At 42.7% G+C, this 24,480-nt stretch overlaps 1 protein-coding gene across 5 annotated transcripts in view; it reads left to right on the top strand.

The window, feature by feature from the left end:
• APC (APC regulator of WNT signaling pathway) overlaps positions 1-21,284 on the top strand; it is a 156,305-nt gene extending 135,021 nt beyond the window's left edge. For all 5 annotated transcript variants that reach the window (XM_073677342.1, XM_073677333.1, XM_073677317.1 and 2 more), the window contains 8 exons: positions 738-836; positions 4,348-4,726; positions 10,601-10,696; positions 10,782-10,921; positions 11,036-11,113; positions 12,225-12,341; positions 12,478-12,692; positions 12,777-21,284. In XM_073677342.1, coding sequence (XP_073533443.1) covers positions 738-836; positions 4,348-4,726; positions 10,601-10,696; positions 10,782-10,921; positions 11,036-11,113; positions 12,225-12,341; positions 12,478-12,692; positions 12,777-19,248 — 7,596 coding nt within the window. In that variant the 3' untranslated portion in view covers positions 19,249-21,284. The remainder of the gene's footprint in view (positions 1-737; positions 837-4,347; positions 4,727-10,600; positions 10,697-10,781; positions 10,922-11,035; positions 11,114-12,224; positions 12,342-12,477; positions 12,693-12,776) is intronic.
• The last annotated feature ends 3,196 nt before the right edge of the window (positions 21,285-24,480 follow it).

Here is a 24,480-nt window from a genome sequence, read left to right as displayed (position 1 = left end):
TGAAATGTTAAAGGCGGCAGGCGGTTAGCGGACGCTAAGTAACTGCAACGCTCACATGACATGAAACTGTGACGTGAGCGCCAGGGCGGGAGGGGAATATAAGTTTTTTTTTTAATAACTAGCATTTTAGAAGTGGTTTTCCCTTTTAATATCCTATAATACCTCAACCATTATCTATATGAATATTTGTTTTTTGATTATTTAAAATGGGTTTTCCCATAGTTTCACTAGTATTTATGATTGGAAGGGCTCCACAGACCGTGAGAATGAAGGGAGCGCAGTGCTGATCTAGTGCTGGGCCGTCTTCACTGATTTTTCCCTGTACAGCAGCCACCTGATTTTGCTGGGAGCAGCAGCATGGCCCCATGGCTGAGTGCATTTGTGCAAGGGGAGAATTAAATGGGATTGTAGTGCTACAGGATCACTGCATCCCCTCATTATCCGTAGTGTAAGCAATACCCCATGTTTACAATTAAGTGATGGAATATCCTAGTGGTGAGATTTGAGCTGATACTACAATTGGAAATCTAGATGGGAAATCCACAGTATATTCATTATGTGTGAAAGTACTGGAGGCCCCATACACATTACGCTAATGCCAGCCAAACCAGATGACAGTTAGATGTGTATGGGGGCTTCCCGACTCTCCTTGGGGTTTCTAAGAAAAGATGGTATCTGCTGGAATTAAAGCACTTGGAAGTGCATTTGATCACATTTCTTTGTTTTCTTTATTATAGGGCACCACAATTCGTGGGGATCATGAGACTGCCAGTGTTATGAGCTCAAACAGTACCTACTCCGTTCCACGAAGACTGACCAGCCATCTTGGTACCAAGGTAAATGGACAATGTAGCACTGAATGCTGGTCTCTGTAGTCAGTGACCTCTCAACTACAAGACAGAAGACAAGGTCAGTAGAAAGTCTGTCTGCTCATCTACAGTCTATGAGGAAAGCATTGCTCAGGAGAACTTATCTGCCCCATGGTTTTAGAAATTCATGTGGGAATCGGCCATTAATGCCAAAATTGAGTCTAGTGATTTTCTTGTACCATTAGTTGGCTTCACTTAGGCTATGTGCACACGATGCAGAAATGAAGCAGAAAATTTCTGCATCATTTCTGCATCTCCCTGGCAGAAAAAACGCATGCAGATTGTGCATGCGTTTTTCCTGCAGAATACATGCGGATCCACATGCGGCTTCACATGCGTTTCCGCATGCAGATTGACAAGCGCTTTCCAGGCGATTTTAGCATCACCTGGAAAGTGCTTGACAACTAGGTCACACTATATAAATCCATGCAACCGGGATGGATTTATATAGTGTGACCCGAGAGAGTGTATATACTTACCTCCGATGGCCTGCGCTGTCCTGCTCACTCCGTTCTCCCGGCTGCCGGCAACTTTGAATTGAAAGACCTGCCGACGTCAGCGTCACGTGACCCGTCACATGACTCTGACGTCACCGCAGGTCCTACAACTCACTGCAAGTGCCGGGAAGCAAGCAGGAGCGCTGCGCGGGCCGACAGAAGGTAAGTATATATATATTTTTTATTTTATTCTTGTTTTTACAGCTTTTTTAATGGTACCTGGGTGTGGATGAGACTCTCCTCTCCTCCACACCCGGGTACCATCCGCACATTAGAACTCACCAATTACGCAAGTACAGATGCAGTCTTGCGGAATTGGCGCGTTCTAATGCAAGTCAATGGCGGCGAAAACGCTGCGTTTCCGCAAAATTAAATGACATGCTGCGGATTTTTGAGCGCAGCGTTTACGCTGCGGAAAAATCCGCATCATGGGCACAACACATGCGGATTTCAATTGGGGAACATTGCTTCCCTTCTACCATGCGTTTTTCATGCTTTTCCGCGGCGTTTACGCAACTGCAAAAACGCCGCGGAAACGCATGAAATACGCATCGTGTGAACTCAGCCTTAGATTCAATTCTGTTAATTTTGGGTTATGTTGACAGGCAGAAAGGGATAATATGCCAGTGTGAACAACTCCAAACAGTATGTAGTAAAACCAGAGAAACATTTAAGAGAGAACATCTCACAGTAGGTCATTTCCAGAGAGTAGAAACATACATATTACACAGAATTGAGAGAAAAGCAAAACTTAGGACCCATGTAGACAGACCGATGATTGGGAACAAGTGTTCATTTCCCAATGAGGGACCTGTCTAACTTGGCTAACAATCACCCAATGAATGAACAAATTTTTTTTAAATCCTTGTTCTCCGCGGCACATCCTCTGTAAAACAGGTTATGTTCTGCTGAGAATGTGATGTTTTATGCATGGAGAACAATTAATCATTATTCAGTTTGTCTAAACAGGCTATTAATCGACTACCGGTTGACTTCTATGTAGCCTATCTGCAGGCATTTATCTACTGAGATGTAAATCAACCAAAGCCTCAAGATGTCAGAACTATGGAGCTCTGCTAGGTTTTATGTGGAGACTCCATTCTTGAAGTGATCACTGGCCTAAGTGAAGCCTGGGTGTTCCCATAGGCACATAACTATAACTGGGCACTGATGGACCTACAGTGGTGGCCAAAAGTATTGGCACCCCTGCAATTCTGTCAGATAATACTCCGTTTCTTGCCGAAAATGATTGCAATAACAAATTCTTTGGTATTATTATCTTCATTTAATTTGCTTGCAAGGAAAAAACACAAAAGAGAATGAAGCAAAAATCAAATCATTGATCATTTCACACAAAACTCCAAAAATGGGCCAGACAAAAGTATTGGCACCCTCAGCCTAATACTTGGTTGCACAACCTTTAGCCAAAATAACTGCGAACAACTGCTTCCGGTAACCATCAATGAGTTTCTTACAATGCTCTGCTGGAATTGTAGACCATTCTTCTTTGGCAAACTGCTCCAGGTCCCTGATACTTGAAGGGTGCCTTCTCCAAACTGCCATTTTGAGATCTCTCCACAGGTGTTCTATGGGATTCAGGTCTGGACTCATTGCTGGCCACCTTAGAAGTCTCCAGTGCTTTCTCTCAAACCATTTTATAGTGCTTTTGGAAGTGTGTTTTGGGTCATTGTCCTGCTGGAAGACCCATGACCTCTGAGGGAGACCCAGCTTTCTCACACTGGGCCCTACATTATGCTGCAAAATTTGTTGGTAGTCTTCAGACTTCATAATGCCATGCACACGGTCAAGCAGTCCAGTGCCAGAGGCAGCAAAGCAACCCAAAACATCAGAGAACCTCCGCCATGTTTGACTGTAGGGACCGTATTCTTTTCTTTGAATGCCTCTCTTTTTTTTTCTGTACACTCTATGTTGATGCTTTTTCCCAAAAAGCTCTACTTTTGTCTCATCTGACCAGAGAACATTCTTCCAAAACGTTTTAGGCTTTCTCAGGTAAGTTTTGGCAAACTCCAGCCTGGCTTTTTTATGTCTCGGGGTAAGAAGTGGGGTCTTCCTGGGTATCCTACCATACAGTCCCTTTTCATTCAGACGCCGACGGATAGCACGGGTTGAAACTGTTGTACCCTCGGACTGCAGGGCAGCTTGAACTTGTTTGGATGTTAGTTGAGGTTCTTTATCCGCCATCCGCACAATCTTGCGTTGAAATCTCTCGTCAATTTTTCTTTTCCGTCCACATCTAGGGAGGTTAGCCACAGTGCCATGGGCTTTAAACTTCTTGATGACACTGCGCATGGAAGACACAGGAACATTCAGGTCTTTGGAGATGGACTTGTAGCCTTGAGATTGCTCATGCTTCCTCACAATTTGGTTTCTCAAGTCCTCAGACAGTTCTTTGGTCTTCTTTCTTTTCTCCATGCTCAATGTGGTACACACAAGGACACAGGACAGAGGTTGAGTCAACTTTAATCCATGTTAACTGGCTGCAAGTGTCATTTAGTTATTGCCAACACCTGTTAGGTGCCACAGGTAAGTTACAGGTGCTGTTAATTACACGAATTAGAGAAGCATCACATGATTTTTCAAACAGTGCCAATACTTTTGTCCACCCCATTTTTTAGGTTTGGTGTGGAATTGTATCCAATTTGGCTTTAGGACAATTCTATTTGTGTTTTTTCATTGAAGACAAATTAAATGAAGATAATAATACCAAAGAATTTGTGATTGCAATCATTTTCAGGAAGAAACTGAGTATTATCTGACAGAATTGCAGGGGTGCCAATACTTTTGGCCACCACTGTATGTGAGAGCTTTACCTATATACTACATCATCCAGGCCAGGACTATAACACATTCTTCTCTCCTTCTCTCTGTTACTTGCCTTTTTTCAGTTATTTTATTTTTTTTAATTAAGGTATGACTTTTGTAATTATAACTTAACCTTACGAAAAAAAATCTGTTCATAGGTGGAGATGGTATATTCTCTTCTGTCAATGCTTGGTACTCATGACAAGGACGACATGTCTCGTACCCTGCTAGCCATGTCCAGCTCCCAGGATAGTTGTATTGCCATGCGTCAGTCTGGATGTCTGCCCCTGCTCATCCAATTACTGCATGGAAACGATAAGGATTCGGTGCTGCTGGGGAACTCCCGTGGAAGTAAAGAAGCACGTGCCCGAGCGAGTGCAGCGCTGCATAATATCATACACTCCCAACCAGACGACAAGAGGGGACGGAGGGAAATCAGAGTCCTGCATCTCCTTGAACAAATCCGAGCCTATTGTGAAACATGTTGGGAATGGCAAGAAGCGCACGAACAAGGAATGGACCAGGACAAAAATCCAAGTATGACAGAATTTAAATCAAATGTATTGTTATATTGTTATGCCTGCACTCATGGTGACATGACAGATTAATGGAGGAACATGTGTCTTCTCCAAAGATAATTGAGAGCATCACAATTAGGCATTAATTAATGTTAGCACTGAAAGGGTTATTCCCATCTTGGCAGTTTATCACCCATCCACAAGATAGTGTACTTATACAGCTTGAGCGCTCTGCTCTTCGGCCACTACAGCACTGCGCTCCAAGGCAGCCTGATACTTGCAGAAGCAGCCTATGCATATCTGGCCTCTCTGTACCTAGACCCAATCCTCATCTCCCCTGAAAAATCTTAGACATTTAAAGGGGTTGTCCAGGACTTTTATATTGATGGCCTATTCTTAGGAAAGGTCATCAAAATCTGATCAGTGTGGGAGAAATTGTTTGCTCTCATCTGAGTGAAGCCTGGAAGATCAACTTTAGTCCACCCAGTGCAAGCGCTTGATATGTGTGACTAGCTATATAGATTTTCTTAACCATTTTTTTTTTATGTTTCTTTCCATACTTTTTCATACATATTGTCCGTCTGCCAATTGCATATAATATATGCATCAATTTTGTGAGATTGAAAATAAAAGCGATTCTTCAGTCTCTGAGCTTAAAAGATCATTGTTCAGATATGTCACCTATGTACAGTGTGTAGGTAAAGTATTCAGACCCCTTTAAATTTTTCACTCTTTTTCATTGCAGCCATTTGGTAAATTCTAAAAAGTTTTTTTCTTCTCATTAACCCCTTAACCCCCGAGGGTGGTTTGCACGTTAATGACCAGGCCAATTTTTACAATTCTGACCACTGTCACTTTATGAGGTAATTACTCTGGAAAGCTTCAACTTATCCCCCTGATTCTGAGATTGTTTTTTCATGACATATTGTACTTCATGATTGTGGTAAAATGTCTTCGATATCACTTGCGTTTATTTGTGAAAAAAACGGAAATTTGGCAAAAATTTAGCAATTTTCAAAATTTGAATTTTTATGCCCTTAAATCAGAGAGATATGTCACACAAAAGAGTTAATAAATAACATTTCCCACATGTCTACTTTACATCATCACAGTTTTGGAACCAAAATTTTTTTTGTTAGGGAGCTATAAGGGTTAAAAGTTGACCAGCGATTTCTCATTTTTCCAACAAAATTTACAAAACCATTTTTTTAGGGACCACATCACATTTGAAGTCACTTTGAGGGGTCTTTATGACAGAAAATACCCAAAAGTGACACCATTCTAAAAACTGCACCCCTCAAGGTGCTCAAAACCACATTCAAGAACTTTATTAACCCTTCAGGTGCTTCACAGGAATTTTTGGAATGTGGAAGAAAAAAATGAACATTTAACTTTTTTCACAAAAATGTTTGTTGTGCAATTTCCCCTGGGCACGCAGATACCCCATATGTGGGGAAAAAACACTGTTTGGGCGCACGGCAGGGCTCGGAAGGGAAGGAGCACCATTTGACTTTTTGATTGTAAAATTTGCTTGAATAATTAGCGGACGCCATGTTGCGTTTGGAGAGCCCCTGTGTGCCCAAACATTGGAGCTCCCCCACAAGTGACCCCATTTTGGAAACTAGACCCCCCAAGGCACCTATCTAGATGCATAGTGAGCACTTGGAACCCCCAGGTGCTTCACAAATTGATTCGTAAAAATGAAAAATTGTTTTTTTTTTTCATTTTTACGAATCAATTTTTGAAGCACCTGGGGGTTCCAAGTGCTCACTGTGCATCTAGATAGGTGCCTTGGGGGGTCTAGTTTCCAAAATGGGGTCACTTGTGGGGAGCTCCAATGTTTGGGCACACAGGGACTCTCCAAATGCAACATGGTGTCCGCTAACAAATTGAATGGAAAATCGGCTCAAAGTGTTAGCGGACACCATGTTGCGTTTGGAGAGCCCCTGTGTGCCTAAACATTGGAGCTCCCCCACAAGTGACCCCATTTTGGAAACTATACCCCTCAAGGATTTTATTAAGGTGTATAGTGAACATTTTGAACCCAGAGGTACGACACAGAATTTGATAACATTAGGTCATCATATTGAATAAGTTGTCATTAGTCTTGAGCGCAAGTGCTCGCTACTTGAGTTTGCATCAGGTACTCAGGTGTGCACCATGTACTGCGTGTGCTCGAGTGACATGCTCGAGTCCCCGCTCGGATGTTTCACGGTTATTAGACACCCAAAAAAAAACATGCGGGGATCGCTCGTGCATGGCAGGCAATCCCCGCAAAGTTTTTTGGGCCGTGAAGCTTATGGGGCGGAGACTCGAGCATGTCACTCAAATACCCACGATACTCAATGCATACCAGAACACCTGATGCAAACTCAAGTAGCGAGCACTTGCGCTTAACACTAGTCGCCATATCGTCATCTTTTTTTCTTACTTTTGAAAAAAATCACAACCCCATCACAGCCCTAACCCTAACACAACCCTAACCCTAACACAACCCTAACCGTAGCACAACCCTAACCCTAGCACAACCCTAACCTGAGAGTTTATTTTTTACGCCGTTCCTCATGCGGTATAAGTGATTAGACGGCCTTATTCTTCGGGTCGGTGAGACTACAGCGATACCAGAATCATATGGGGTTTTTATGACTGACAGCTGTCACACCCTAAAAGATGCATTTTTTGTAAAATCTAGTTTTTGCATCGCCATATTTTGAGAGCTATAATTTTTCCAGATTTTGGCAGACAGTTATTTGACGGCTCTTTTTTTGCGGGATGAGTTGACGTTGTTATTGGTGCCATTTTCATGCACGTGACATTTTTTGATCACTTTCTATTCCGATTTTTGGGAGGCAGAATAAACAAAAACCAACAATTCAGGAATTTTTTTTTTGTTTTTTTTTTATTCTGTTCCGCGTGTGGTAAAATTGATAAGGCAGCTTTATTCTTCGGGTCAGTACGTTTACAGCGGTACCACATTTATATCGTATTTCTATGTTTTGGCGCTTTTACACAATAAAAGCTATTTTATAGAAAAAATTATTTTTTAGCATAGCTTTATTCTGAGAGCTATAACTTTTTTATTTTTCGGCTGATGGAGCTGTATGGCGGCTTGTTTTTTGCGGGACGAGATGTCGTTTTCAGCGGTACCATTTTTATTTATATTTGTCTTTTTGATCACGTGTTATTCCATTTTTTGTTTGGCGGTATGGTGATAAAGCATTGTTTTTTGGTTCGTTTTTTTTTTATTTTTATTTTTTACCATGTTCACTGAAGGGGTTAACTAGTGGGACATTTTTATAGGTCAGGTTGTTCCGGACTCGGCGATACCAAATATGTGTACTTTTATTGTTTTTTTTTTTTTTAATAACAATATTTATTGATGGGTACATTATATTTTTATTTTTGGTGGATTATTTTTTATTTATTTTTTTTATATATTTTTACAATTTTTTTTTTATTTTTTTTTTTCACTTTCTGATAGTTTTTATACTTTATTACTTTTTCCCACTATGGGACTTTCACTTTTTTTTCTCTGATCGCCTGCATGGCACAGGAATGCAGCACCATCCCTGTGTCATGCAGGCTGTCAGCGCTGGACAGGGAGAAGATTGTTTGGAGATGCACTGCGCATGTCCAAAAAATCTTCCTGCTGTCTGGTGATCTGGATGTTGTCATGACGACATCGGGTCATCATGGCAACATCCTAGATGCCACGGCAGACAGTGCTGGAAGCCAGAAGAGGAGGTGAGTATCTGCGATCACCTCCCCTTGCCTCCGCAATGCTGCGATCGACTTCGATCGCAGCATCGCGGGGGTTAATGTGCTGGGAGCTTTGCGTGACCGCTCCCTGCACATAGTACCGGGTGTCAGCTGTGACAATCAGCTGACACCCGGCGGCGATCGCCATGACGTACTAATACGGGTCTGGCTCTTAAGTCCCAGGGCACAGACGCGTATTAGTACGTCAAATGTTGTTAAGGGGTTAAAGTACACTCTACACCTCGTCTTGACTGAAAAAAAAACAGAAATGTAGAAATTTTTGCAAATTTATTAAAAAAGAAAAACTGAAATATCACATGGTCATAAGTATTCAGACCCTTTGCTCAGTATTGAGTAGAAGCACCCTTTTGAGCTAGTACAGCCATGAGACTTCTTGGAAATGATGCAACAAGTTTTTCACACCTGGATTTGGGGATCCTCTGCCATTCTTCCTTGCAGATCCTCTCCAGTTCCGTCAGGTTGGATGGTGAACGTTGGTGGACAGCCATTTTCAGGTCTCTCCAGAGATGCTCAATTGGGTTTAGGTCAGGGCTCTGGTTGAGCCAGTCAAGAATGGTCACAGAGTTGTTCTGAAGCCACTCCTTTGCTATTTTAGCTGTGTGCTTAGGGTCATTGTCTTGTTGGAAGGTGAACCTTCGGCCAAGTCTGAGGTCCAGAGCACTCTGAAAGAGGTTTTCATCCAGGATATCTCTGTACTTGGCCGCATTAATGTTTCCTTCAATTGTAACCAGTCGTTCTGTCCCTGCAGCTAAAAAACACTCCCATAACATGATGCTGCCACCAACATGTTTCACTGTTGGGATTGTGTTGGGCAGGTGATGAGCAGTGCCTGGGGCGGCACGGTGGCGCAGTGGTTAGCACTGCGGCCTTGCAGCGCTGGGGTCCTGGGTTCAAATCCCACCAAGGACAACATCTGCAAGGAGTTTGTGTGTTCTCCCTGTGTTTGCGTGGGTTTCCTCCGGGTTCTCCGGTTTCCTCCCACACTCCAAAGACATACTGATAGGGAATCTAGATTGTGAGCCCCGATGGGGATAATGTATGTAAAGCGCTGCGGAATATGTTAGAGCTATATAAAAATAAAGATTATTTATTATTTCTCCACATATATCGCTTAGAATTATCACCAAAAAGTTCTATCTTCGTCTCATCAGACCAGAGAATCTGATTTCTCATAGTCTGGGAGTCCTTCATGTGTTTTTGAGCAAACTCTATGCGGGCTTTCATGTGTCTGCCATAAAGTCCCGACTGATGGAGGGCTGCAGTGATAGTTGACTTTGTGGATCTCCCTACTGCATCTCTGGAGATCAGCCACAGTGATCTTGGGGTTGTTCTTTTATTCTCTCACCAAGGCTCTTCTCCCACAATTTCTCAGATTGGCTGGACAGCCAGGTCTAGGAAGACTTCTGGTGGTCCCAATCTTCTTCCATTTAAGGATTATGGAGGCCACTGTGCTCTTAGGAACCTTGAGTACTGCAGAAATTCTTTTGTAACCTTGGCCAGATCTGTGCCTTGACACAATTCTGTCTCTGAGCTCCTTGGGCAGTTCCTTTGAGCTCATGATTCTCATTTGGTCTGACATGCACTGTGAGCTGTGAGGTCTTATATAGACAGGTATGTGCCTTTCCAAATCAAGTCCTATCAGTTTTATTAAACACAGCTGGACTCGAATGAAGGAGTAGAACCATCTCAAGGAGGATCAAGAGGAAATAGACAGCATGTGAGTGTCTGAGCAAAGAGTCTGAATACTTACGACCATGTGATATTTCAGTTTTTCTTTTTTAAGAAATTTGCAAAAATTTCTACATTTGTTTTTTTTTCAGTTAAGATGGGGTGCAGAGTGCACTTTTAATGAGGAAAAAAATGAATTTTTAGAATTTACCAAATGGCTGCAATGAAACTGAGTGAAAAATTTAAAGCGGTCTGAATGCTTTCCGTACCAACTGTATGTAATTGGTTCATAGTGCATATGATTGCAAGTGAAACATTTTTTAAAAGTTCTGTATTTGACATGAGACCCTCCATTACAATCTGACAGTTTTGCATACTTAGGTTATATGTAAACCTACTTGTATGGCAAACAATTGTTCACCCATATTTCCATCCTGGTTTTCAGTGCCCGCCCCTGTGGAGCATCAGATCTGTCCTGCCGTGTGTGTGCTGATGAAACTCTCCTTTGATGAAGAACATAGGCATGCAATGAATGAACTCGGTAAGATAAGAATGTGCCACCAGATATAACTTACAATCTGAGCGGAGTAGTGTGATTTCTAAGATGTTAATGTTTTCTGTTATAGGAGGATTGCAGGCTATTGCCGAGCTATTGCAAGTGGACTGTGAAATGTATGGACTTATTAATGACCACTATAGTGTTACTTTGCGGCGGTATGCTGGAATGGCTTTGACCAACTTGACATTTGGAGATGTAGCCAATAAGGTGATTATCACTTACCCTTTTTTTGCAGTGTTATGTGGCCATTTCCAGCGTAAACCCCTTTTCTTCTCATAATTAGATGTGTATGGTTTTAACACACATTTGTTTGCTCTTCAGGCTACTCTGTGTTCAATGAAAAGCTGTATGCGAGCCCTTGTAGCCCAGTTGAAATCTGAAAGTGAAGATTTGCAGCAGGTGAGTATATAAAGCGCTATGAAAAAAGCACTATTATTACAGCGCAGAAAAAACATCTTCAGGATTCATATAGGACACGTGCACTTTATGGATCTGCAATGTACATTAATTAAAAATGCAGTGACTTTGTAAAGGCTAGAATATTGGAAGCAGAGGAAAAAATTGATCTGTCCCTTTCCCTACAGCTGGCTCCTCAGTCCATGACAACCATTGCATAGACTTCAGTGTGTGCAGCTTTTCAGTCAATGTGTGAAAGTAACTTTTTTTTTTTTTTTTTTATTTACTCATTGAATCCCCCCACTCACCAAAAGTGATGATGTCTCATACATTAGCAAATCCCTGGCCACAACAGCCATGTGCAAAATGTACAAACGTCACAGCTGAGGCTTGTGATTGGCTACAGCAGTCAGGTGACGAATATACTGGATTTCACTTCTGGCACTAGCAAGGTCTTGTGTAGCAGCAGTCCTAGAAAGGGAAAGGGTTTTAAGAGGTTGTCCACTATTTTAACCCTGATGACCTGTCGTTAGGTTAAGTCTTCAATGTCTGATTGGTGAGTGTGCGACACGCGGCACCCACGCTGTTCTTGGTGCTGGTGGCTGGAAGTGCTCAGTTACGAAGCTGTTCCGTCTACTGATAGTGGCCGGGTACCGCACATCTGCACCTATTGATTTGAATAGGGGTCAGATGTCCAGTACCCTGCCACGGCCACTATCCGTAGTCGGAAAAGCTCTGTAAATGAGCACTTCCAGCCACCGGCACCGAGAACAGCTGATCAGCGGGGGTGCCGGATGCCGCACCCTCACTGATCAGACATTGATGACTTATCCTAACGATTGTCCACCACTTTAACATTCATGACCTATCTCTTTAAAGGGTAAATAACGGTAATTTCATTATTTGCTTGATTATTGCTAGATATATATTGCTATTTTGGTCATGTAGTCAAAGTAAATTATATGATACAGTTAAACCTAGTGCAGAGATCTGTTTGACCAAAAGTATTGGAAATGAACAGGTCATTTGACTAAATCACTCAGAAAATAAGTCGGCAATATTAAAGATTTACACAAAAAAGGGACAGTATTTAACCTGATAATATTTGTCACAGGTAATCGCAAGTGTGCTCAGAAATCTTTCTTGGAGAGCGGACGTCAACAGTAAAAAGACTTTGCGTGAAGTTGGCAGTGTTAAAGCGTTGACAGAATGCGCTCTGGATGTGAAGAAGGTAAATGAATAATGGGGATGTGCATTTATATGACTTGCTGCTAATCTCTTTAAAATGAAAGAATTGTCAAATCTAAATGATACAGATTATTATTAATCTTCTCATGAGATATTACAGTGTTTTGTTTTGTTTTTAGGAATCCACACTGAAAAGTGTACTGAGTGCCCTGTGGAACTTGTCAGCCCACTGTACAGAGAATAAAGCAGACATATGTTCTGTGGATGGAGCCCTCGCTTTCCTAGTTGGCACGTTGACTTACCGAAGTCAGACCAATACATTGGCCATTATTGAGAGTGGAGGAGGAATACTGCGTAATGTATCCAGCCTGATTGCCACTAATGAAGACCACAGGTCTGCTTATAGTACCAGCCAGAAGTACTTTTATAATGTTAAGCAGATCTGATTTGTCTAACTTTGTCTTGTGTTTCATCGTAGGCAAATCCTGAGGGAGAACAGCTGCTTGCAGACCTTATTACAGCACTTGAAATCGCACAGCCTAACCATTGTCAGCAACGCTTGTGGCACCTTGTGGAATTTATCTGCCCGCAATGTTAAGGACCAGGAAGCTCTCTGGGATATGGGTGCCGTCAGCATGCTCAAGAACCTCATCCATTCAAAACACAAAATGATAGCAATGGGCAGTGCAGCCGCCTTAAGAAATCTAATGGCAAATAGACCTGCTAAATATAAAGATGCCAATATCATGTCTCCAGGATCTACTGTCCCATCTCTTCATGTGCGGAAGCAGAAGGCACTAGAAGCGGAGCTAGATGCACAACATTTGTCTGAAACTTTTGACAACATTGATAACTTAAGTCCTAAAACCTCTCACCGCAATAAGCAGAGACATAAGCAGAATATGTACAGTGAATACGCTCTAGACTCTAGTAGACATGATGAGTCCATTTGCAGGTCAGAAAACTTTACCCCTGGGAATTTGACTGTTCTTTCTCCATATATGAATACTACTGTTTTGCCAGCACCTTCTTCCAGGACAGCAGGTGATGGTAACAAAATAGAAAAGGACAGGGGGACTCCAGGAATAAACACCTATCATTCAGGGAGTGAAGTAAACTCGCCCAAACGTATTGGATTACAGCTATCAACTACTGCTCCGATTTCTAAAGTTTTGGATGAGGTCTCAAATATTCATCTTGTTGAGGATAGAATTTCGCCACCCACTTCAGAAGTGCACAGTGCTTTGGAAGAAAGAACTGTTTCTAGAAAGACGCCTACAAGCCATTCCCTTACAAACCCATACAGTTTCACCAAAGGAGATCATTCTAACAGACCATGTCCTGTATCCTATATTAAAATGTCATCAAATGATAGCTTAAACAGTGTTGGCAGCACTGATGGCTATGGAAAACGTGGTCAAGTTAAACCTTCAATTGAGGCCTACTCTGAGGATGACGAGAGTAAATTTTGCAGCTATGGACAATATCCTGCAGGGTTAGCTCATAAAATACACAGTGCTAATCACATGGATGATAATGACACTGAACTAGACACCCCAATAAACTATAGCTTGAAATACTCAGATGAGCAGTTGAATTCTGGCCGACAAAGCCCAACTCAAAATGATCGCTGGGCCAGGCCTAAACATTTAATAGATAATGAACTAAAACAAAATGAACAAAGGCAACCTAGGAACCAAAAGACGTCTTATAATGTGTTTACTGAAAACAAAGAAGAGAAACACACAAAATTCTCTTCGCACTTTGCTAAGCCAGAAAATGTATCCCCATATAGATCAAGAGCACCGAACACACAAGTAGGAGATCAAATGCGAGCAAATTCTACTATTGGAATGAATCAGAAATCTAACAAACCACACAGTCAGGTTGATGATTATGATGATGACAAAACCACCAATTTCAGTGAACGTTATTCTGAAGAAGAGCAGCAGGAGGAGGAAGATGGCAGGCAAGTCAACTTTAATATCACTAAATATAATCAAGATGAACATCACAACGTTGAGCAGCCCATTGATTACAGTCGAAAGTACCCACCAGATGTTCCACCATTAACTCAAAAGACATCATTCTCCTTTTCAAAGAGCTCTTCCAAACAGAGGACTAAGAAAGACCATACATCATCCAGCAGTAATACTCCAGCACCCAATACAAACCAGCAGAATCAACTTCATCCTAGTTCTGCTCAAACCAGAAGTGGACAAACCAGACATAAGCAAGTGTCAAGTAAACCTCCTTCAATTAACCAAGAAACCATACAAACCTACTGCGTTGAAGACACACCTATATGCTTTTCTCGCTGCAGCTCTTTGTCATCTCTGTCTTCAGCTGAAGATGATATTGAAGGGAGAGGGAGAAGTGTCCAGGCAGAAAGTGGAAACAATACTCTCCAAATAACTGAACTAAAAGAGATCAGAGATTCTGCAACAAAAGAAGGTGCTTCTACCGAAACTCGTTCAGCATCACATCATTTGCGATCCAAAACAAGCAGGCTGCAGGCTTCAAACTTGTCTCCAGCTGATGCTTCAAGACACAAATCAGTTGAATTTTCTTCAGGTGCTAAATCTCCTTCAAAAAGTGGTGCTCAGACACCCAAAAGCCCACCAGAACATTACGTCCAAGAAACTCCTCTAATGTTCAGCAGATGTACCTCTGTGAGCTCACTAGATAGTTTTGAAAGTCATTCAATAGCTAGCTCTGTGCAAAGTGAACCGTGCAGTGGTATGGTGAGTGGAATTATAAGTCCTAGTGATCTTCCTGACAGCCCAGGACAAACAATGCCACCAAGCAGATGTAAGACTCCACCACCCCCTCAAGCAGCACAAAATAAGAGAGAGACAAGTAAACCAAAAGTGACAAGTAGTACTGAAGAAAGGGAGCCAGTGACAAAACAGACTGCTGTGCATGCAGCGATTCAGAGGGTCCAGGTGCTTCAGGAAGCTGATACCTTGCTACATTTTGCTACTGAGAGTACACCTGATGGATTTTCATGTGCATCAAGCCTCAGTGCTCTTAGCCTTGATGAACCATATATTCCTAAAGATATAGAGCTTAAAATTATGCCTCCAGTATTTGAAAATGATCAGGCCAATGAGCCAGAGTCTGAAAAATCAAAAGAATCAACCGAACGTCACAACAAAAAGGAAAAGAAGCACGGAGAGTCAGAAAAAGACATGCTTGATGACACAGATGATGATATTGACATATTAGAGGAATGTATAATATCTGCTATGCCTACGAAATCCTCAAGGAAAAGCAAAAAATCTTCCCAACCATCTGCATCCAAAGCTGCTCCTCCTACTGTTAGGAAGCCAAGCCAGCTGCCAGTCTATAAACTTCTTCCTCCTCAAAACAGACTACAGGCTCAAAAACATGTAAGTTTCACCCATTCAGATGATATGCCTAAAGTGTATTGTGTAGAAGGCACACCAATAAATTTTTCTACAGCAACTTCTCTCAGCGACCTCACGATAGAATCACCACCAAATGAGCTGGCGACTAATGATCAGGTTAATACTGCACCTGTTTCTGAAAAAAGGGACACAATACCTACCGAGGGGAGGAGTACAGATGAAACACAAGTAGGAAAAGCCAAAAATACTGCTAAATCACATCTAGATGAAGATAAAACTGAAGAGGGTGACATTCTCGCAGAATGTATACACTCTGCAATGCCTAAAGGTAAAAGCCACAAGCCTTATAGAGTCAAAAAGATTATGGATCAAATTAATCATACATCTTCTGGTGCTCCTGGAAATAGAAATTCACAAGAAAGTGAAAGGAAGCTAGCCTCACCTGTTAAATCTATGATGCAACCAAATGGACGGTCAAAGAAAAACCCTGATCAAAAAAGGAGTTTAATACCTGAAAAACCTTACATTGACACAAGAAAACAGAATAGTAAAAATCCAAGAGAACCAAATGAGAAACTACCTAACAATGAAGAACGTGTGAAAGGAGGCTTTGCATTTGATTCCCCCCACCACTATACTCCAATTGAGGGCACACCTTACTGTTTTTCAAGGAATGATTCATTGAGTTCTTTAGACTTTGATGAAGATGATGTTGATCTTTCCAAAGAAAAAGAAGAGTTGCGGAAAGACAAAGAGGTGAAAGAGACTGACACAAGGGAGGATAACAAAAATTATCCATCATCAAAGCAGTCATTAGGGCAAGAGCAGCATGAGCAAAGTAATATAGTCGGAAGAGGCCAGTCAAAATCGTTACTACAAAAACAGGCTTCATTTCCACTTCCATCTAAAGGCCAAGATAGAGGGGGAGCTTCTGAAGAGAAAATGCAGAACTTTGCTATTGAAAATACACCTGTATGCTTTTCTCGTAATTCATCTCTTAGTTCATTAAGTGATATTGATCAAGAGAATAATAACAAAAAAATTGAGCGACCTAAGCCAAGTGTACCACCAGAATCTCAGATGGAAATGCGGAGACCTCATACCTCAGGCTATGCTCCTAAATCTTTTCATGTTGAGGATACCCCAGTTTGCTTTTCTCGTAATAGCTCTCTGAGTTCTTTAAGCATTGACTCTGAAGATGATTTGCTACAAGAATGTATTAGTTCTGCAATGCCAAAGAAGAAGAAGCCCTCAAAGAACAAAACTGAAAATGAGAAGGTCCGTTCAAATAGTATTGGTGGTATTCTTGCTGAAGAGCCAGATCTTACCCTTGATTTAAGAGATTTACAAAGTCCTGACTCTGAAAATGCATTTTCTCCAGATTCTGAAAACTTTGACTGGAAAGCAATCCAGGAAGGTGCCAATTCAATTGTCAGTCGAATACATCAAGCAGCTGCTGCCTCATTGTCCCGGCAAGGATCTTCAGACTCCGATTCGATCCTTTCACTGAAATCTGGCATTTCGTTGGGCTCCCCTTTCCATCTAACACCTGACAAAGAAGAGAAACCCATCACTGCAAACAAAGGGCCAAGAATTTTAAAGCCTGGAGAAAAAAGTTCATTGGAGGGAAAGAAAAATGAAGATGAGACTAAAGGCATTAAAGGAGGAAAGAAGGTATATAAAAGTATGATTACAGGAAAATCACGGTCCAGCTCTGATTTTTCAAGTCAGTGTAAACAGCCAGCACAAGCAAATATGCCCTCGATATCTCGAGGAAGAACAATGATTCATATTCCAGGTGTACGTGCCAGTTCTCCAAGTACAAGCCCTGTTTCAAAGAAAGCTCCCGTCCTAAAGAATGCATCATCCAAAAGTTCGGACAACTCTACTAACTCTCCTAGAGTGCAAAAACCATTAAAATCTGAATCATTCTATAATAACAGACAGACTGCTCCTTCGGGTGGACCAAATAAAGGGACATCTAGATCGGGTTCTAGAGAGGCTACTCCTGCAAAACCTTTTCCTCAACCATTAAGCAGACCTATGCAGTCACCTGGTCGAAGTTCAATTTCACCAGGCAGAAATGGGATAAGTCCCCCAAACAAATTTTCTCAGTTGCCAAGAACATCCTCCCCTAGCACAGCATCCACTAGATCCTCTGGCTCAGGCAGAATGTCATATACATCTCCAGGTAGGCAGTTAAGTCAGCAGAATATGAGCAAACAGTCGAGTCTACCAAAAACACCCAGTGGTATCCCAAGAAGTGAGTCTGCATCAAAAGGCCTCAATCAAAATGCAAACAACTCTGGATCAACTAAAAAGGTAGAGCTGTCTAGAATGTCTTCAACAAAATCCAGTGGAAGTGAGTCTGATAGATCTGAAAGACCAACTTTAGTACGTCAGTCTACTTTTATTAAGGAAGCACCTAGTCCCACTTTAAGGAGAAAATTAGAGGAGTCTGCATCGTTTGAGTCCTTATCATCTTCATCAAGAGCAGAATCCCCAACAAGATCTCAGTCGCAGACACCAATATTAAGTCCTTCTCTTCCTGATATGTCATTATCAACTCATTCTGTACAATCAGGTGGATGGAGAAAAACTCCACCAAACCTAAACACCTCATCAGAACATGGCGACGTCAGAAAGCGGCATGACATAAGCCGGTCCCATTCTGAATCCCCATCAAGGCTTCCAATTACACGATCGGGAACTTGGAAGCGTGAACACAGTAAGCATTCATCTTCACTACCTCGTGTTAGCACTTGGAGAAGAACTGGAAGCTCCTCTTCCATTTTGTCTGCGTCTTCTGAATCCAGTGAGAAAGCAAAAAGTGAAGATGAAAAACAGCCATGTTCCTTTCCAGGTCCTAAATTTCCAACAGACTGTCCATCAGCAAAAGGAACTTGGAGAAAAATAAAGGAGAATGAAGTACTTGACACAGCAAATAATGGAATATCTGGTGCTTTTGCTGAATTAGCAGAAACTAGGACTGTCTATCAAATGGCACCGGCAGTTTCTAAAACAGAAGATGTATGGGTAAGAATTGAGGACTGCCCCATCAATAACCCTAGGTCAGGGAGATCCCCTTCTGGAAATTCTCCCCCAGTTATTGACAACATCTTAGAGCCAGGGGAAAAGGATGAGGGAGTAAGAGACTCACAAGGAAGACATAATTCAGGGAATGGAAATGGGCTAGTTTTGGAAAATAGGCAGAAGTCCTTTATTAAATTGGATAGTTTGGATCCAAAAGGGAGTGACCCAAAGCCTGTAATCAGCAGTCAGTCATCAGGGCAAGAGACAAGTGAAATTTGTGTTACAGAGCGTACTCCTTTTAGCTCAAGCAGCTCAAGCAAACACAGCTCACCAAGTGGGACTGTTGCCGCACGCGTGACTCCATTTAATTATAACCCTAGCCCTAGAAAAAGCAATGCCGATGGTAGCACAGCCCGACCTTCCCAGATCCCCACACCTGTGACCACAAATTCAAAAAAAAGGGACTCGAAAAGTGAAGCTACAGACTCTAGTGGTTCACAAAGTCCCAAAAGACATTCTGGCTCATATTTGGTGACTTCTGTTTGAAAAGACTATGTACTATTGTTTGCAATGAAATACTGATGTATTATTTTTTAGATGTCCGTGTATATTGTTCAAAGACACAAATATAAAATCTGTAAATACTGATTTTTGATGAGGGTTGTTCGGGAAGCCATACTACATGACACCTATTGTCACTTTTACTGTAAAATAACTGATACAGCTTCAAAATAATAAAACCCAGGTTATTTATAGAGCTTTTTCAATAAACCATTTCGGGTCTTATAGAGCATTTGAAGCTTTGTGAGCCACGAGGCCTACTGTTAACAACAAGAATAATCAAGCAAACCATACAGATACCCTTTCTATAACTGTAGCTGGGTCCTTTCTATTGGAAGAATCTGACTGATCTAATCGCATCAGGCAAACCTTGTATCGAAGCGAATAATAGACTGTTGGTTTAGTAATTGTGAATACATTTAACTAAGCAACTTATGCGGCTGTAAACAGCAATGTGACTTCTACTGAAAGGTGTTTTTGTTTTCCTTTTTTTTTTCTCCCGCTCCTCCCCTGGCTGGCCTTTCTGCATGACCGATCTGACAATCCAAGTACTGTGATCTCATGATATGCATAGGTACAATAGGTATTGTGTAACAATCCACAATGAAAAGGAAATCTGTGTTGCAGTTATAGACAACTGCCAACTTCCCCCACCCCCTCGTAGCCTCTGGTTTCTCAGAGATTAGGTAGATCCCCCCCCACTGCTATGCTGTATAGTGTATGTCCTGGTATTTGAGGTGAGATGGCTGCTCTTTTATGATGAGACCCTGGTGTCTCGGAGTAATCTAACTGAACATTTCTGAATAAATTATTACTGTATGTAAATTCATAAGTGTTTTTATTGTGAACTGTAAAGATACGTGGCATGCACATTTTTTTTAATGGAAGCAGGGCGCTAGATTTTTTTTGTTTTTGTTAATACATATGGAGCTGAATTATGTTGCTTGATATAAATATGATCTTTAAGGGCCCCCATTATCTGATTAATATGAGATTAGTAAGAGATTTTGAAAACATGGTCTTGGCTAAACCAAACGTCATTGCCTGCTCTTTTATGTCAGCATTGTTAACTTTGCACAGAAGATCTAAGTAACTGGTGACTGGTTGCTAGGGACAACAGAATTCAAAAGGCTGCGTCTCCATGGCAACACGAATTCAAATGCATTGGTACTTTGCTGACATCAGAGAACAAGAAAAACTGTTTGACAGCAGTCATCCCATGGTACTTTATATTTAAACCAGTGATATGCCATACATGTTGTGGCATAGAGAACACCGCAGCCATTCATGAATTTGATGAGCGACAGTCACTATGCCCACTTTATCGAAACTAGGTGAAAATAGCGGAAAATGCCAAAAGTTGCAGAATTTTAGCGCAGCCTTGAGTTGCACCAAAATGTAACAATTTTTCAAAGCTTTATTCTGGCGTGAAAGCTTTGATGAATAAGCCCCATTGACTTTAAAATCCTGGAGATAATTTTCTGTCGTGAGATAGAATCCAGCCATTAAGGAAAAAATGTAAATTATCACTTGCTGCCAGAATCTTTCTCAACAAATGAAGTCACTCAGATATAGTAATGTTAACGTTCTTGTTATACTTTGCACTTTTGTTTTCTTACTACGACTGGTGTAAATCCCGGTTTCATCACCTAAACTGATTTTACATGTAGTTGTACTTCCAGAAAAGAACTGACTTGTACTAAACTCAACTTATTTATTAATTTTGAAAAGCTATCTGCACTCTGATCGTCCTTTTTGTTGTTCGCTTTCAGTAGCCGGAGTTCTGCAATGCAGGGCCCCAGCTAGTGGAAAATCTGATAACCTGCACACACTTGCAGACTGTGTGTATTGTTAGTAATAAAAGTGAATTAGTATGTAAAGCCAAGATGGGAATAATGTATTTCTGAATGGTTGTGGAAATTTTTTTAATTTAAATACTAATTTTTTTTTTCTTGTCAAGGCAGTTTATCTATGCGTGACTAAGAAAATTTTATGACTTTTGCAATAAAAATTAAAACAATGATGTGTCTGGTTTAAGTGATTTCAATCACACGATATCTGGATGGTATTTATTCAGGAGAATGGGGTAACTTTTGTTATGCTAGCCCCCCAGCATTGCTGTAGCGAAAACATAGTGATGGTCTTTTCAGCTTGAAATAAAGAGGTTGTCCACTACTGGAAATCACTTCTTAATAGCTACAGTCCAGTGCAGAAAAAAGGACACCATTACCTCCCAGACCTACAGTTCTCTTGCAGTCTCCCACAGTGTTATCCAGCTGTCAGGTTATGTCATGTGACAATTGATTGGCAGCAGCCTTTCAGTATTTGCAGACCCAATGTCCGCAAGGTATTTATGCACCTATTTTTTTTGCACTGGAGCTATGAATGAGTTGTCCAGTAATGAACCACCACTTTAAGACCGTTTTGGAAACCTAGTTCTAAAATTTTTTAACCTTTTTCTAGTCTAGAAACCTGCTGCATAGGCATAGATCTATTGTAAATGTTAACTAAAATAATCACTAAAAGGTAAAGGATTTATAAATGGCTTAGTATGAATCGCCTTGTCACTTGGGCCATGGAGGTTAAACTACCATTTATTACTGTCCGTATTTGGGTGCTTGCAGACAAGCGTACGAAATATCGTCCTGAGATTTCCCAAAAACTTTTTTTCATCCAAAAAACTTTTTACTCTGTCGCCTCATTGGGGGACACAGGACCTTGGGTGTTATGCTGCTGTCCACTAGGAGGCGACACTATGCTAATCTGAAAAAGATTAAGCGTGGCTCCTCCTCCGCAGTATACACCCCCGGACGGCATTAGCCTACTCCAGTTTTTGCTTAGTGTCGCAAGGAGGCACACCTCAGACCTTCACTGGTCCCTCACTTCAGCACGGGATTACAGATGAAGAAAAGAGGGTCTCTTAAGAGACCCCCGGCATGGCTAGTTCCTCTGCCCCCTACTAGGGGTGCACAGTTGAAGTTTAGATGGCGTATTCCCCATGTTGCTCCTTCTCCGGCCCCTCGGGTTCAGGTTTGAAGTTGAGACCCCACCCCCTCCTCCAAATTCTCTCGGTCTTGGGTTGAAGTTGAGGCGAGGATAAAGGCCCCCTGACGGCGACAGCAGCACCCTTCCTAATCCCCCTCTGGGGGTATTCGGTTGAGACGCCATCAAGTAGGGCATCGACGGCAGCATTTGCAGCTCTTACCAGCCAGCACACCGCAGCCGAGGACTAGCAGCATTACAGAAACCCCAGCCTTGCTGCGGGACCCTGTAGTAGCCGGGGGGAGTGCAGGCAGCCATGGCACATACAGGCACAGGCCTTCACAGGCTCTGCACCTGCGGCAGCTTTTCCTTCTAAGCGCCTCAGGGGGACTCTTTTCAGAGCCCCCCTTCCACTTATGCCCCCACCGCCATCCTGCCTTTCAATCCGGGGGGGTCCGGTTCTGATCCGCCCCCCCCCCCTTCCCCCTGAACTATCGCGTCGGCCTGGAGCCCTTTTGGGCATAGAAAATAAATTTGGACCGCGACTTCGGCCTAGCCGAAGCCGCCGCCCATTCTCCGCCCCCTGGCCCGCCCCCCGGATGACGGTTTTGACACGTCCGTGTCATACATGGGCGGATCCAGGCTGCAGGGTGCGCGTCTCTGACAATTGCCGCCCTTACAGCTCTCCGCCCCCCTTCTCCTTCATCTCTTCAAGCAGGAAAAGAGCTACGGCGGCCATCATAAGCTGCAGGACGCATCCGGGCCAGCCTAGTCTCCAGAGAGGCACAGGACCAGGCACCTTCAGCGCTGTTCACAGGGGCACATTGGTGGGGTAAGTTCACAGCCTGAGTTACTCCTCAGCTGTGAATTTTATTTTTCTGTATCCTCCTCTGCACAGTTAGCCTCCTTGCATAGCCTCTCCAGGAGCACTGTGCCGGGCTCAAAGTCTAAGAAAACCAGGCAGGACTGCTTTTATGCATTCTCTACAGCCTGTAGTAATGCTCTTCCCAGCGGCAGCACATATCCGCATTGCAAGGAGTATATTCAGCCTACTGTGCCAGAGTCCCAAGTAGCCCCTACTAATCCTTCAGTGTCTAATGCCACGCCGGAATGGGTCACTCAAATGTCACAATCTATGACACAGTCCATAGATAACTTGACCTCCACATTGCTTCAGGCTCTGCAAAGTCATACCTCGGCTATCAATGCTACCCAGCAAAGAGCCTAACTCAGCCACATACCGACCCAGGCACATCCATGTCAAGGTCAGGACGCAAGCGGGCTCACAGGTCACGCTCATCTGCGTCATCCCATAGCACACGGTCATCCCCGTCTAGGGAGAGATACCGTAGTCCCAGGTCATCTAGACAGTCCCCTACCAGGGACAGACATTATGTTTCTCCGCACCAATCCCCGTCCAGAGAGAGCCTCCATTCTGTTTCACCTAGGAGACGCCTTAGTGATACACAGGAGTCAGAAGAAATTTGCGATTCTGACTCGGACAAGGAAACTGATGGATCCCTAACTCCAATCCCACCTAGCAATGCAGCGCTAGTTGAGGACATAATCTCGTCCATACATCGAGTTCTGGACATCTCTGATCTGATCCCGGACGCACCACAAAATAAGATTTCATTTGAAGGAGCTCTAAAGCCGCCTAACGTCTTCTTGGATCATCCAGAATTTAAGTCCATTCTCACAAAACAATTCTTACAGCCTCACAAGAAACTTACCAATCGCAAGTTTCTGGAGGCCGATACCCATTCCCACAGGAAACCACCAAAGAATGGACAGACCCACCAGCAGTGGACCCCCCAGTCTCCAGGCTGGCTGCTCAGACACTTCTTTCACTGCCAGATAGCTCAACCCTTAACAACCCTTAGGGATGCAGCAGACCGGCAGGTAGAACGTATGACTCGCTCAATTTGCGAAACCACAGGGGCCTCCCTCGCTCCCGCTTTCGTCTCAGTCTGGGCAGCCAAGGCCATACTGGCTTGGGCACATAATTTACAAACTGGCCTCCAAGCTTCTGCCCCTGAGCTGTCGGACCAAGCAGTTCAAATAGCAGTTGTGGCAGATTACATGCTTCATGCAGCTCTGGATTCTGCAAGAGGCGCAGTGGGGGCAGTATCAAACGCCATCACAATTCGGCGTATCCTTTGGCTGCGAGAATGGAAAGCGGACGCAGCATCAAAGAAGTCCCTCACGCACCTTCCATACCTCAGTGGTAGACTT

This window comes from Phyllobates terribilis, unplaced genomic scaffold, assembly GCF_046119375.1.
Source record: "Phyllobates terribilis strain yellow unplaced genomic scaffold, ASM4611937v1 Scaffold_1__5_contigs__length_1240528914, whole genome shotgun sequence".
Lineage (NCBI taxonomy): Eukaryota > Metazoa > Chordata > Amphibia > Anura > Dendrobatidae > Phyllobates > Phyllobates terribilis.
Note: the sequence above shows the minus strand (reverse complement) of the source record. Positions and strands in the feature narration are given on the sequence as shown.